At 42.1% G+C, this 15,671-nt stretch overlaps 1 protein-coding gene across 1 annotated transcript in view; it reads right to left on the bottom strand.

Moving 5' to 3' along the window:
* Positions 1–15,671, bottom strand: part of LOC308080861 (gamma-aminobutyric acid receptor subunit beta-3-like) — a 67,476-nt gene extending 51,805 nt beyond the window's left edge. The window contains exons 1-3 of the mRNA XM_080422909.1: positions 15,317–15,671; positions 15,119–15,210; positions 14,505–14,572 (exon numbers count right to left, since the gene is read on the bottom strand). Coding sequence (XP_080279035.1) covers positions 14,505–14,572; positions 15,119–15,210; positions 15,317–15,399 — 243 coding nt within the window. The 5' untranslated portion in view covers positions 15,400–15,671. The remainder of the gene's footprint in view (positions 1–14,504; positions 14,573–15,118; positions 15,211–15,316) is intronic.

Genomic DNA, 15,671 nt, shown 5'->3' with positions numbered 1-15,671 from the left:
CTTATTGAGAGCAAATAGAGGGGAGGTGATTGAATCGAAGCAGGGCTACTCGTTCCTGCAAATCACGGCAGCGGTGTTCAGTGTACAATATAGCACACTGCAATATACCGAGTGTTATTTGGACTCCTAGAGTGTGAAAATGGTCCCTTACAGGTCTGTTTGGACATTGTCTGAGTTAAATTGACGCTCAGGAGTTTGCAGCGTATTGCAAAAGCCTTCCCTGGATATCTAATCGTTTATGATGTATTGCCTAATAACGAGAAATGAGGGAGGAAAGACACACAATCATTATTGTAGAAATCAAATAGAATTTCTCCTTGCAGAGAACAGTACCGTTATAGGCTATTAGATTTGTTTACTTGCCTCGGATGGGGATTGAAGTCACACGGGAAAGCATACACAATTATCAATCTGTTCATTGCTGCATTGTAGTAATGTGAGTAATTTTTCTTCGTTTTTTAAGGATTTATTTTTTAATTAAATTTTTACACTGATTTATTTAGAAAAGTAGAGGGAGGCATGTCTCACACTTCGGCAGGGAATCAGACATGTGGAATAGTTACAGTTATAACCACATGAACCTTTTCTAGGCATGTCGAAAACATAGTCACGAAAATAGCCAATCAACAAGGTTGTAGATCAGCTAGGCGAATAGTTTTGGTATAGAGGGAAAGAAGCCCATTACAGACCCCTGGGGGAACCTGGTTGGTTAATGAGGTTTAATGATGGTTTAAGTAGGGCCAGCTTATAAAAATCTTTTATGAGCCACCGTTTTGTCCTTAAGCTCCAAAATGTGCGCTTGAAAACCATTTTTCAAAAAGAAAAACCCCAGCTTTGTGTCAAATAATAATCCATGCAAACTTCACTTGAGCGGCGCCTTTCATACACAGAATGTAGCTCAAAGTACTAAGTAGTAAAATATCAGAGAAAACTGAGGTGACAGAGGAAGGGCTGATAGGTATAAACAGGTTCCAAGGGCCTTTTGTGTGGGAGGTCCCCGAGGGGCCGACGGCCAGGTACGCAAGGGCAGACCGTGATGAAATAGAAGATAGATGGTAAGAAGCTGATAGGTTGCAAACACCATTCATTCATTCCTGGAAAAGATAGGCGCTATTGTTGTGTGCGTGCATGCGTGCGTTTCTCTCTCTCTCTCCCTCTCTCTTAAGAATCAAGAATCAACATGATAAGAATCAACATTGATTCAGTCAAATCTTGCGAGACGCTCTTGAAATTGGACACAATAGGACGGCACAGGAAGGTCACCTGAATGTGCTTTGGTGCCTTTCTTTACCAATACACATGGATTGTGATGTGATGTGACGAGACTGTCTCTCCTGGTGTCAAGTGTTCTATCAAGCTGTAAGTCTCCCTCGGAGTTTCCCTCCGTGTCCAGTATTTACTCAAATGCATGTTAAGCGACCGTGTAGTGGGTTGCACTACAACTGCATAATGACAAAAAGCACCGCAGCAGCCCAGCCCACTATTGAAGCGGCTCAGCCATCAATCTTCTCTTAAACCACTTGACCCCTATAGCATCCCTGTTCGTGGCTTGCGACGCATTGTGAGCTTGTAGATCTGTGATTTTTTTGGTGTACATATTTGGTGTAGAGGTGCAAAAACTACGGAGGCAACTCATGTCCAATTTTCTAAGTAAAGACTGGGTTTAACCCATTCAGACCTGAAGCCGATTCTACAAATGTCTTCTAAACCCCCAAAGTATTCTGAAAAACGTATGTTTCTATATCAGTGGTGCTCAAACTTTTTCATGTCAAGGACCCCCAAAATGATGTATTTGGCTGCAGACCCCATCTCAAAATATGTTGTTCCAGGCCCGGGACCCCCAGAAGCTTTAAAAGAATAAATATATTCAAAGATTTGCACACATTTTCACGATTTTTCAAAAATAGCAGATCTACAAGCTCATAGCGCGGCACTCTGAGCTTGTATATCTGCTATTTTTGAATAGCCAAAGTGTAAAACAATGCTTTTTAGCTCAAATAAAAAAATTACACAGATGCGTTCCAGGTCTTAATGGGTTTAAGTGGTTAACACAGCAGTGACTCTTAATTGGCCAGCTGTTTCAATCTACTATAGCGGCCCCTAGAGGACGTGCTTCTCCTTACACCCACTGGCGATCAAATAAATCAAATAAAAACATACATCAAAACCTACATCAAAACAGGACAGAAGGGGTAAAGCTCGCATCTTGCTTGATTTGATTTCTGCTGCCCGGGCCAAGTGTGACATTTATGAGAAGCGCGACTGCACGGGGTCGGATTCTAACGGGTCTTCGCTCTCACAAGGACCATATGGCGTGTGCAATAACTGGCTTAGCTACCAAGGCACCCCCTGAGATATCTTTTTTGGGATCAAAGTGTCGGGAATGGACAGATAGGCCAACCAGCTGACCACATCACAACACAACATTACGACCTTACAGCCATATATAAGGTATACTGTATGTGTTTGTATATATCAATCACATACAGTGTTTGATATATACACCGAGTGCCGCGCTACGAGCTTGTAGATCTGCTATTTTTGAAAAATCTTGAAAATGTGTGCAAATCTTTGAATATATATAGTTTTAAAGCGTTTTTAACTAAAATCTTTGCTTCTGGTGGTCCCTGGAACAAAACATTTTGAGATGGGGTCGGCGGCCAAATACATATAATTTTTTAGGGTCCTTGACATGAAAATGTTTGAGAACCACTGATATAGAAACATATGTTTTTTCAGAAAACTGTTGGGATTTAGAAGACATTTGTAGAATAGGCTTCAGGTCTCAATGGGTTAAACAAATACATAAAATGTATTCATCAACAAATGTTTGAATAGGGAAAATATATACCATGTCACATACTGTACGTAAACACCCCCCAAACCTCTATATACAGTGAGATTGGATTGAAGACTGTCAACTATCACATTCACCGGCAGGCCAACGCGGTTGGCAGTGCTGCAACACAACAACATGCGTTAGCAGCACCTGGTGCAAAGCCATTATCATGCAACAGCGACCGCAGCAATAAAAAAGAAGCTGTGTAAACGACATAGAAGTAGAATTTCCAGAGGCTGCATAGTATAGCCCTTCGTAGAACCCGCAGCCCTCTAAGTGGTAAGTTGGCGGGGTGCGACAGCACGCCAGAAGGTATAGCCCGCTCTGCTCCATCTACATCTCAGCGCTGATCACTTCATCCTCCTGCATACTATCTCCTGGGGCCAATTACATTCCATCAGGCAGGAAGCCGGATACCGGATAAAAGATATGAGGGTGTATTCATCCATCCACACTCGCAGCACACACACAGTTAGAGAGAGAGAGAGGGAGAGAGAGAGAAACACAAAAAACGCAACCCAAGAAAGACAAAGCTTTTTCATTGCTGGGGACCTACATATAAGATAATTATGATGATGATACCGTATAATATGAGTACAGTGGCAAGACAGGGAACTGAACATGAAGACAAATGTTGTCTCATGAAGGATGCATGTGTGGACATTGTTAGCAGGATCGAATATGACATTTCTGGGGCCCAGAGTTGAGACGACCAGAGAATGTTTTGTAAACAGCTTCAGATGCTAAACTTGCCACCCGTGGTCAACTTGTTTAATGTGCTCGGCAGAAGAATAAGGTTTCACGCCATTAAGCGCCTCACTCATTTTCAGTATAGTCAAAGAAATAATGAGTAACCCTGATTAGTCATTAGATACATTTTAAAACCTTCAGTTTCAAAAGTGTATTTTTGTTGCGGTCACACATACGCTTATATCGTTTGGTCATCAATGCACAATTGATTTTGTTATCTTCTTAAATTGCAAAAGACAGCAGGAATGTTGGAGTGTGAAAGAAGCATGACAGATAATTCCCTCTCTCTCTCTCTCTCTCTCTCTCTCTCCTCTCTCTCTCTCTCTCTCTCTCTCTCTCTCTCCCCCAACACCCACATACATCTGTGGGAGTAATGGATGACTAGTTCAACTCAGTCTGTTGCAGACACATACATGCCTAACATTAAGACCATTTTAGTCCGTTTATAGCCAAAGTGATCCCATGACACTTTACATATTAGGACTGCAACTGTCCTAATATGTATGTATGTATGTATGTATGTATGTATGTATGTATGTATGTATGTATGTATGTATGTATGTATGTATGTATGTATGTATGTATGTATGTATGTATGTATGTATGTATGTATGTATCAGACTAAGAAAAAGGTTTATTGTTTATAATCAATCACTTTTGGGCATGTCATCATAGACGAAAAGTTTCCCAGAAAATGCTAATAAATCCAAAAGTAGTGAAAATAGCCAATCTGTTATTTTCACTATACCATTGTGTGCCGAAGTATAAATTGTCGATTATTCTATGAACTAAAAAAGGAATCGATAGAATAATCGCTAAGAAAATGATGGATAGTTGCAGCCCTGTTACATATAGAGCAGGTCACCTTGATTTACAGAGACCCAACAGTTCCCCGATGAGAAGGCCCTTGGCGACTGGTGGCAAGGAAACTCCCATTGTCCCCATGTGATAGTCTCTCGGTGCACAGTCTCTACAGGATAGTGTGTGTTCATAATAATACTGCGTCATATGAGGGACTCCAGCCACAATGTACAAACATTTAGCCACATAAAGCCACCTAGTGTCTCTATTCTACGGGCGAAGAGATTTGGTGTAGAGGGAAAAGAGGAGGGCCGGGGCCTAGTATAATAGGAGTCCAGTTAAAGTGGAGACCCACTCCACCAAAAATCATGTTTTTGTGTGGTTAATATGTTTTTGAACCATAAAAAAAACTATTATATGTATCCGAACAAATTCTGATGAGCACTCACTGAAAACTGGATTGACTCAGGGCACAACTGAATCACTCACACTTGATATGTGGCTGTCCAACGTTGGACTCCAATCAGAGGCTGAGTGGCTTAATATGCATGCATAGCAGGTGTTTATGTTTGTCTTTGATGAGGCTTTGATTGTCTGACATCATTCACACCCTCTGTTAGTGTGCCCCGAGTCAAACCAATTTTCAGTGAAGTGCTCATCTGAAAAACTGATTTTGATTGTAAAACAACATAATTATTGCTTTAGAGATGTGCAGAGTGCAAGAAATCTTGTGTTTTCTTGGTGAAGCTTCAAAGAACACATTAATCATGTAACAGGATTTGTGGTGGAGTGGATCATTAATGCAATGTTTTTCACATTACAGGTGATAGGCCAGCGTTGAGAAGGTGATAAAAAGGTGATAGGCCAGCAGTGAGAAGATGATAAAAGGTGATAGGCCAGCAGTGAGAAGGTGATAAAAGGTGATAGGCCAACACCAACAGTGGGAAGGTGATGAAAGGACCGACAGGGTGATAAGCTTGTGCTGATTGGGTCAGCTGCTGTATCCGTGCAAGTAGTGATATGATAGTTAACCAATCCCCAGGGCCCAAGAATTCAAAACCTTTGGATTTTGCGTAGTTCAAAACAAAAACAAAAAACAGCATTGGGATCACTTTGATATCTGATCTAAGACTGTGATCATAGATTCATCTCAGCAAACATTGTGTCAATAAGAAATATAAGTAAGTATAATATAAGTTTGATTAATCAAATAATATCTTTAACACCGAAAATTCTAATCTGATCCACTCGGAGAGGTATTAAAAAGTTTTGAGGTTTACTTGGGTGCAAAGGACACCAACTGAAAACACTAGGGCTGTAACTATTGATTGTTTTCTTGGCGATTATTCTATCGATTACATTTTCGATAAAATTGATTAATTGAGAAGCACGTTTAAAAAATATTTATATTTGTATTATTTATTTATTATATATCAGCAAATATAGAAAAATTATAATCTAATAATCAGATTTTTTTAAACTGACTAAATCAATTAGTCAGATTAACCACTTAAGCCCTACTTTAAACTTTGTCATACAATGATGTCATGATCTGCTACTACCCAAAGTAGCAGATCTGCAAGCTCTGCTATCCTACTATATAATTGGAGTAACCTCTGTCTGTCTGTCTTGGTGTCTTGGTGTCTTGGGTCGACCGGGTATGGGCTAGTTTTTGTAAATTTGGATTATTATCTATTTTTATATTCACCTTGAAAGTGGTCAACTGTTGCAAATCAACCAGCTTAGTTGCCTTGTGGTTAGAGTAAACCGCCCTGAGATTGGGAGGTCATGGTCATGGTCATGGTTCAGTCCCTGGCATCAAGGGTTGGATTGGGGGGTAAATCCCTGTGACATACAGTACTAGTGTCATGTCCAGGGGGGTATACTTGTACATCAAGCTGCTGCCTCACGCTAAGGAAACAGGATATAGGCTCCTGACCTATGAGCCACATGGCTCGAGAACCGTTGGTTCCCAAGGCTTCTTACTTACTTACTTATTTAACCCATTAAAATCGGGAAAACATCTGTATCATCTTAGATTTTAGCTAAGATTTAAGTTTTTCAGAAAACGTACAAAAAAAGCTCTACAAGCTCACAGCGGGTCACTCCGTGCCGCGCTGCAAGCCTTGTACATCTGCTATTTTTGAACATTTTTGAAAATCTTGAAAGTCAGTGTTTGAAAACGTTTTAATAATTTTGATTTCTTTAAACACAATCTTCTCTTCTGGGGGTCCCTGGCACAAAAAAAATTCAGATGGGGGGTCCGCAGCCAAATACATATCATTTTGGGGTTCCTTGGCACGGAAAAGTTTGAGAACTACTGATTTAGAAGGCATTTGTACCGCCCAACCCATCGATTAATTCTATTAAAAACATTTGTTTCTATAATGATTAGACTGATTAGTTGCACCCCTAGAAAATGACGAGCATGGACTTGTTGACAGAGCAGGTCGTGCACCAGGGTCAGCAGCGACCTGCCACGTTCTCAGCCAGCTCCCTCCCCACACTGTCAGGGAATCCCAGTGAGACTGAAGCCTCTGCCTCAGAGAGAGAGAGAGAGAGCCTCTGAGAGAGAAAAAATAAAGGACTAGCATTCTCCCCCCTGGGCACTTCCTGGTTGACACTAATGTTAATCTCTTTGTTAATAAAATCACTCTATGGGTCATGTGATGTGTAAATTATAACCCGGCACTCATCGCTGCCCTCATTATCTGACCTCAGTTGGATAGCCTCGTGCAGCGACTGGAGGCCTGGACGATTATACACGCACACGCACACGCACACACACACACACACACACACACACACACACACACACACACACACACACACATATATATATGTGTGCTGTACTGTACTGGTCTCCATCCTTTCATTTATTTTCTTACCCTAAGAATAACCCGGTCCCTAAGGAGAACTACTGTAGGAGACACTTCTCACAACTGACAAGTGACTTTTCCAGGTTATCTATTCTTGTGGGGACAGCGCTGGTCACAAGATCATAGCAGGAACATCGATCTCTCTCACACATTCAGTGACACACACGCACACGCACACCACACACACACACACACCACACACACACACACACACACACACACACACACACACACACACACACATAACCTATTATATCCAGCTCTGATGTTGTCCTCGTACATGTTTGATTCGGGCCCTGGCAAGCCGAAAACAAGACTCAGTGGTAATTAGCATGTCTTCTACAGACACCTCGACAGCTGCTGCCATGGGGGGGGGGGGAGAGAGAAGAGATGAGAGAGAGAGAGAGAGAGAGAGAGAGAGATGAGAGAGAGAGAGAGGAGAGAGAGAAGAGAGAAGATGAGACGAGAGAGAGAGAGGAGAAGAGAGGAGAGAGAAGAGAGAGAGAGAGAGAGAGAGATGAGAGAGAGAGAGAGAGAGGAGAGAGAGAGAGAGAGAGAGAGAGAGAGAGAGAGAGAGAGAGAGAGGTGTGCAGAAGCACGTCCACCCTGCAACAGTAGTGTTCAATCATGTGTCATGGAGGGCCAAGTGTGTGCAGGATTTCATTCCAAAACCCAGAATTACACCAGCTGATTTCTCTAATTAGTACCCCCCCCCCCACACACACACATACCAGCTATTTGATATATTATATATTGAATTGTTGTGTTTTGTGTGATTACAAAAAAGAAGAAAAAAACCCACTCAAATAATACGTCTTCCTTGGCGAGTGATCGGACATTGCCGCCGTAGAAGGATTGCAGAGAGGATGACTTACTGCACTGTTTCTCACTGTCAGATCCGGGGGTCACCAGAGGGTGGAAATGGACCCTTGCACGACTTCTGAGAGGGTACAAATGGCACAATCTCTTTCTAATCTTTGGAAACCCTAATGAAATTTACATAGTGTTAATTTAACTCACAAATGGAATGTACAAATGGTCTGAGTTACAGACCCCTTGGCGGCCCGTGGACCCGACTTTGGAAACCACTGGCTTCCTGTAATGTCTAACCTGGCCCAGTGCCAGGTGACAACGCTTGATGTCACGCACGGTTCTTGTGCTCAGCTGGACATTTCGATGACGTGTGCCGTATCCTTTAATACTTTGTTATCGTTCCTTTAGTTACACCTGCCATAATTTTCTCCCTATCTTTCTCTCACCACATCTCTGTTTTGCTTTGCATCACTTAGCTACCCTCTTCTCCCATTCATTTCTCACTCAATCTCTTCAACACATTGCCACACTGTATACCCCCTACACACCCCCTAAAACAAATGTCTACACAATACACACATCTATATGTCATCTCACCCGTGACATTGCATTGACGTACGATCATTCACAGCTCTTTGACCCCTAACCTTAACTCTTGCTATAGCTTAACCTTAACCTGCTTAACCTTAACCGTAGCCCCGTCTAGCCCCTCACCCCCAGATAAACGCTTGATACGGAACATTTGGTTCTGACAACAGCAGCCTCTCTTTCATTCACACACTCTCTCTCTCTCTCTCTCTCTCTCTCTCTCTCTCTCTCTCTCTCATATACACAAACATGCACGCACACACACAGTGGTGGAAGAAGTACTCGGATATTTTACTTTAAGTAAACGTAACAATACCACAATGTAGAAATACTTTGTTACAAGTAAAAGGCCTGTGTTCAAAATGTTACTTGAGTAAAAGTACAAATACCAAAAGTTAAAATCCAAAAATGTTTGAAAATAGCCTATGTATACAATATGGCTAAAGTGGTAAATGTATGTTTTTTTTTTATATAATAATGTATATCTGCAAAGTAAATAGTAACTGAAGTTTTCAAATAATTGCAGTGGAGTAAAAGTACAACATTTGCCTCTGAGATAGTGGAGTAGAAGTAAAAATATTGAAAACTGGAAATACTCCAGTAAAGTCAAAAAGACCTAAAGATTTTACTTAAGTAAAGGTACTTAGTTACTTTACACCACTGCGCGCACACACACACACACACACACACACACACACACACACACACACACACACACACACACACACACACACACACACACACACACACACACACACACATTGCACCCCAGTCACCCACCCACGCACGCATCAGGAAGAGAGGGTGGTAATATGCAGGGGTACATACTGTAACTTCAGGACCCTCCTGTGGTGCATATTATAGTACTTGAGGAACAGAAGTGTTTGGTTGTGGGGGCAGCTCAGTGGGGAGACAGATGATGCTGTGCTACTGCTTCCACATTCACAGGAGGAGGGGAGGCATCACTTCCTACAACTCTACGCTCCCTGAATATTATTATTACACAGGGTGAAAACCATCTATTAAGCCATTAAGACCGGGAACGCATCTGTGTAACCACTTTAACCGTTATTTCATACTTTGGCTATTCAAAAATAGCAGATCTACAAGCACAGAGTGCCGCGCTATGAGCTTGTAGATCTGCTATTTTGGAAATATCTTGAACATTTGTGCAAATCTTTGAATATAAATATTTTTTTAAGCGAACATTTGTAACTCAAATCTTTGCTTCTGGGGGGTCCCTGGAACAACATATTTTGAGATGGGGGTCCGTGGCCAAATACATATCATTTTGGGGGTCCTTGACATGAAAAGGATTGAGAACCACTGATTAAAGCAACAAAAAACTAGGATTTAGGATTTAGAAGACTTGAAGAAGATTTGTAGAATCCCCCAGAAGCAACCATTTGAGTTACAAATGTTCGCTTAAAAAAATATATATTCAAAGATTTGCACACATTTTCATGATTTTTCAAAAAACAGTGCTCTGTGCCGCGCTATGAGCTTGTATATCTGCTATTTTTGAATAGCCAAAGAAATCTAAAATGACACGGATGCGATCCCGGTCTTAAAAGGTTAAACACCCGGTGACAAAAACAGAACCAAAATGACGCTGGTTCGGGGGCACTGGATGGATAGCGCTCAACACCTTGTGTAAAGACACCGGCGGTCTTCACATGCACTGATAGTCATGATGCTTGAATCTACAGTGGCAGTGGCCTATGGAGGCTCTTTGAGTAAAAGTATTAATAGTCTGCTATACCTTGTGTGGGAGGCTTGTGATGCACGGTACAGTAAGGCTTGGCAATTAACCGGAAATACATCGAAACCGGAATGTGGAACATCTAAACGAGTCAAACCGACTTAATCTCGCGAATGTAAGTCAATAGAATAATGGAGACGCAGGGTTTTTTGTGAGAATGTTTTAAATGTTCTTACATCAACGAATTGACATGAAAAAATGCGAATAGTTTTTTTTAATACAACCAACTAAATCAATGTGTCAAACCACACAGCAACGTATTATACTTCTTTACACCATGGTGGCATGCAAAATAGAGTGAAAATCGCCGATCATTAATCGTAATCGAGGCAAAAGTTTTATATAATCGTGATATTGATTTGAAGTCATATCGCCCCAGCCCTACTCTGAAGGCTATACCGGTGCGGGTTCATTCATACCCCCAGCATGTTTAACCAAGCCGGAAAGGCTTCTGGAGGCTGGACAGAAAGCAGCACCTGGCCATCTAGGTTTGGATGGTTGGGCGTGGGGCTAACAAATCCATCCCGTAAAACACCATCTTGTTACAGAAACTGCTTAAAATTCTACAACCATGGGCCCAACAGTAGACTCTAGCACTGGCTAGAGTCTACTTCTCTCTCTGGCATAGAGATAATGAAGACGGTTGACTCAATTGCAGCTGTCAGCATCTGTATAGGAGGCATCTGTTATAAGTGTTACAATGACAGTAACTCAGTCCTGAGGCAAAATAGCCATCCTGAGCAATCGCAAGGAAACACTCATGGTTATGGAACCACAGGCTAATGGTATTTACCACACAAACCACTGAATCCACTCATGAATGCTCAATATGAAGAAGTCAACCAACTTCCATGAAAGATCGCTCGCCCCGGCCCGGACGGCTGGCGTAGCGGTCCGGGCACCTAGGCTGCTAATGCTAATGCAAATCCGGCAACCTCGGAACGGTCGCCACCAGGTATTTCTAAATGTAACCTCAGTAAAACTATGCGTAAACCTAACCTTATTCCCAAACGTAACCGCAGTAAAACTATGCCTAAACCTAACCTTATTCCTTGACTTAACCTCAGTATAACTATGCGTAAACCTAACCTTATTCCCAAACGTAACCTCAGTATAACTATGCCTAAACCTAACCTTATTCCTTGACTTAACCTCAGTATAACTATGCCTAACCCTAAAGGTATTCCTAACCTTAACCTCAGCAAAGCTAATACAAGAATACAAGAACTGCTGGGGTTGAGCGGTCCGAAAAAAATGGGGGCGAGTGTTTTTTGGGGCGAGCGTTCCGGTTACCCCTAGATCATGACATTCATAAATGGGAATTTGACTTCTTGTTGATGGTTTATCAATTAGCTGAATTTAATATTCTATGGTCCACCTATTAGATCCATAGACCTGCATGCAGGCTAAATGTCCTACTACAGGGTTGAATCTCACTGTGTCCTCCTTCCACTGTCTCCCTCCTGCGTTTCTAATCCCATCTAAATAAAGAAGAGATACAAAGGGCTGACTTCCACGATTCACCTTTTTTAAAGTAAGCGTGCTTGGGCGGATCTAAAGCGCATTAAGTGTTTCCATGCTCTTGATTACATAATTACGGTATCTAATGAGTCGATTAACTAATGTCTGCCTGAATGAGTCACTCACCAATCTGGAAACTCACCACTTTAGACTCCATGAGCATTCTCCTTGTTTCATTGTCTGCATGTTTTGCATAATTAGATAGATCCTAGTTATTTACATAGATGTATGTTTGTTTGTTCACAGATGCGATGTATGTTATTTAGATGATATTATTTACATAGATGCTCAGCTTGATACCTGCTGTCGTCTTTTGTCGCTCACAGCTGTTTCCTTAGTAGCTACTAGCTAACTCGAATGGGTATACAGTAAGTATAAGTATGGGTATAATGTCATGCCTATGTTCCCTCAGCCCTATGTTCCCTCAGTTTAGGATTAGGCTTGGGGTTAGGATTTGGTGGGGTTAGGGTTAGGGTTGGTGTTATAGCGCCGACATTGCATTTGCCCAAATCAGAGTTAAATTAACACTAACAATGTTACAGTGCCAGGAAAATGTCATGTTATGTGCCAGGCAGATGGACAATACCAGCGGAAAGTCAAAGTACATTCAGGGTTTCTTTTCAACCAAACACTACGTCATCAGCTGATTTCACTGATTGCCTTCAATGACAGAGGAGGAACCGATTAGTGAAATCAACATGGTGTGGCGTGAAATCAGAGAGGAGGAAGTGATTACAGCCTAACTGATGCCAGTATTTGGGTCTGATCTCGATCCTGAATTTGGAGAGTCCTCGACCACCGATTACAGATGTTTTGAACCATATTTTGTTAAAAAATAGTCATATTTATATTCTAATCAATTAGATTTTGACATATTTAATAATAAATAAATAAAAATCATTACGCATGGTACACCAATGTCATCAAAAAAGTCAAATGTCTCTAGAACTGATTAGTGAGATCCGCTGATTTCACAGATTCCCTTCAATCAGGGAGGCGGAACTGATCAGTGAAATAATCTCAGAATGGAAATCCATCAACACTTTGACCTCTGTGAGACACAACTGAATCATTCTTTATACACAGTATTTGAGGCTGTGGCAAAATCCACCATGGTCTTGGAGGTGCAAACAAACAACACAGCATTATATCAGCATTGCATCCTTTTCTGTTCCGGTGCAAAACTATGGTTAGGTATCATAGTGCAGGAACCTGCAACAACCACCATCTTATGAAAAATGGATACAGGACCTCCTAATATTCACTTATCAAGCTCCGGAGCCACGAAAATGAGCCAAATTGACACAAGAAGCACCTTTGTTTGCACCGTCAACACGCTCACGTGATGTCGAGGCCCTTCCCCTATTCACACGTATTAGAGAAAGATGTCACTGTAACTAAAGGAATATGCCATCATAAAAAATATAAAGGGTTTTCACTGGCCAGTCCACTCAGGGTTTTACTGATCATGCAGTTCCTTGGAGAACCAATCAAACGTAGACTAACCGTGTTTTATATGCATTTCACAAGATATGTTAAACATTTAGGCCTATGTTGCCATCAGTTAGTAACTGGGTGAAGATGAATGCCCTGGGGACATCCAAAGCTTGCACCATTGTTTTGTTTACACCCGCCTTCCCAGTTTACATACCTGTGACCATGCACTAGCCTTTTTAGTCCAGTTGTTCTCAATGTGGTTCAGGGGGTCCCCAGCTAATGACCGATAGTTTGGAACCAAATGGACACTTACGAGTCTGTAACTCCAAGAGTGTACAAATGGAACCAAATGGACCCTTATGGGCCCATTTTACTGTGTAGATTGGGGTCCCAGAGAACAAAAATGTATATGAAATAGGGGTCCGTGGCCTAATGTGCATGTCAAACTGGGAGTCCTTGACATTAAAATGTTTAAGAATCACTGCCTTAATTTTATACTCTTCTAGGCAATTAATTGCATTCACCTTTCACTGTTACCGTCCTGAAAACCAGCAGTAGCCTATATAAGGTCTCCAATGACTTGTGCTGGGAACCAGCTGTCTAACTCTGGACTGGAGTTTGATCGCTTTAACATTTACAGGGAAGCCTGTCCTGATTGCAATGCCAGCTCCCCTGCTATGGTGAGCCCAGGGGAATCCCATGCACCGAGGAACCCCAGGCCGACCCCTGTTCCAACAAATGCAATGCTTACCTATACCAATACCAATTTCTGGTGTCAACATCAATTTGTATAGGGCCTCTGTATGTGTGTGTGTGTGTGCGCTCGCGTGTGCGTGTGTGTAAGTGACAGAGATTGCAGCGAGAGAAGAAGGGAGGGGAAGAGCGAGTGTGTGTGTGTGTGTGTGTGTGTGTGTGCGTGTGCGTGTGTGTGTGTGCGTGTGTGTGTGTATGCGTGCAGAGATTGCAGTGAGAGAACAAGGGAGAGGAAGAGCAAGTGTGTGTGTGTGTGTGTGCGTGCGCGCGTGTGTGTGCGTGCTCCCGTGCACGTGATTCCATTCCATGCATTATTGTGTAAACACTGCACTGCACCCCATTGAAGGTGTAGTTTACTCACCATATTGACTTCTGAGACCATGTCTATGCTCGCCACGTCTATGCTCATCCCAACTGCAACCGGGTCACCTGGAATGAATGGGGCAAGACAAGTACCCTATGATTATTCATAGGCCCATGCATTCACCTGACCACCGCAATGGATGGCGCCAAAAATAAAACTGCCCCTAACAGCGTGGATGAAGATTAGCCTAATCTTCATCCACGCTGTTAGGGGCAGTTTTATGGGTCCATGACCCCCTGTTGAAGACCTGTGTAGACCTAATCTGATTAGGTCTACACAGGTCTTCAACAGGGGGTCCACCAAATCTTTGTGTGATGGGGAACATTAGTCGAAAATAGCAGATCTACAAGCTTGTAGATCGGCTATTTTCTGAGAGTTTTTGTAGAGGGAAAAAAGAGATGACCAAGTACAGAGCCAACGGCCAAGTTGACTAAATATTGAAGGTTTAAAAGGTCTGATACACATTAGCTTAAATCCAACTATCTATGAAATCTAAGAAAAAGTTTAATCTGCAACACAGTTCTATACAATATGGGGGGTCCCTGCTTCATCTCTCTCTCAGCCAGGGGTCCTTATTGGCCTGAAAAACGTTGAAGACCCCTGCTACATACCTCCAAAGTCCGGCCGTAGTCGAATATCATAGCCCTTCAGTAGTTTATCCACCGTCTCCTTCACAAAAGACATATTCCCCGGTTCATTGACGCTGAAATGACAATGACAACAACCCAAATCTCACGTCAAAAATCTTCAAAAACAAACCATCCCAGTCGCACCTTTTTTTGGTTGATCAGCCAAAAAACACAACTCACCTTTTCGCGCAACAGACAATCGAACCGATAACCAGCGCAGACAGCGCGCGAAATTGACGCGCTCTCCGCATCATAGCCAACATTCCCTTTGCCTTCGATCGTTGTTTACATAAAAAAAAAAATACAAATCAACGAGAAAAGGGGTAAAAGGAGAGGAAAAAAACAACCGTCAAGACGATCCTCGATCCGGACGGTTTGTAAATCAGAGTAGCCTAATAATCCATTGAGAAAAAAAAGTCACCTGCTGGGATCAGTCAGATAATGTCAAATGTGAGACGTTGTGAGCTTGTAGATCAGCTATTTTGTCATCAGCCCTTGTTATTTGAATAGCTCTAGTTGTCCTTTATTTCTGCTT

This window comes from Gymnoscopelus braueri, assembly GCF_963280865.1.
Source record: "Gymnoscopelus braueri genome assembly, chromosome: 24".
Classification (NCBI taxonomy): domain Eukaryota; kingdom Metazoa; phylum Chordata; class Actinopteri; order Myctophiformes; family Myctophidae; genus Gymnoscopelus; species Gymnoscopelus braueri.
This window is presented reverse-complemented; position numbering and strand designations above follow the sequence as displayed.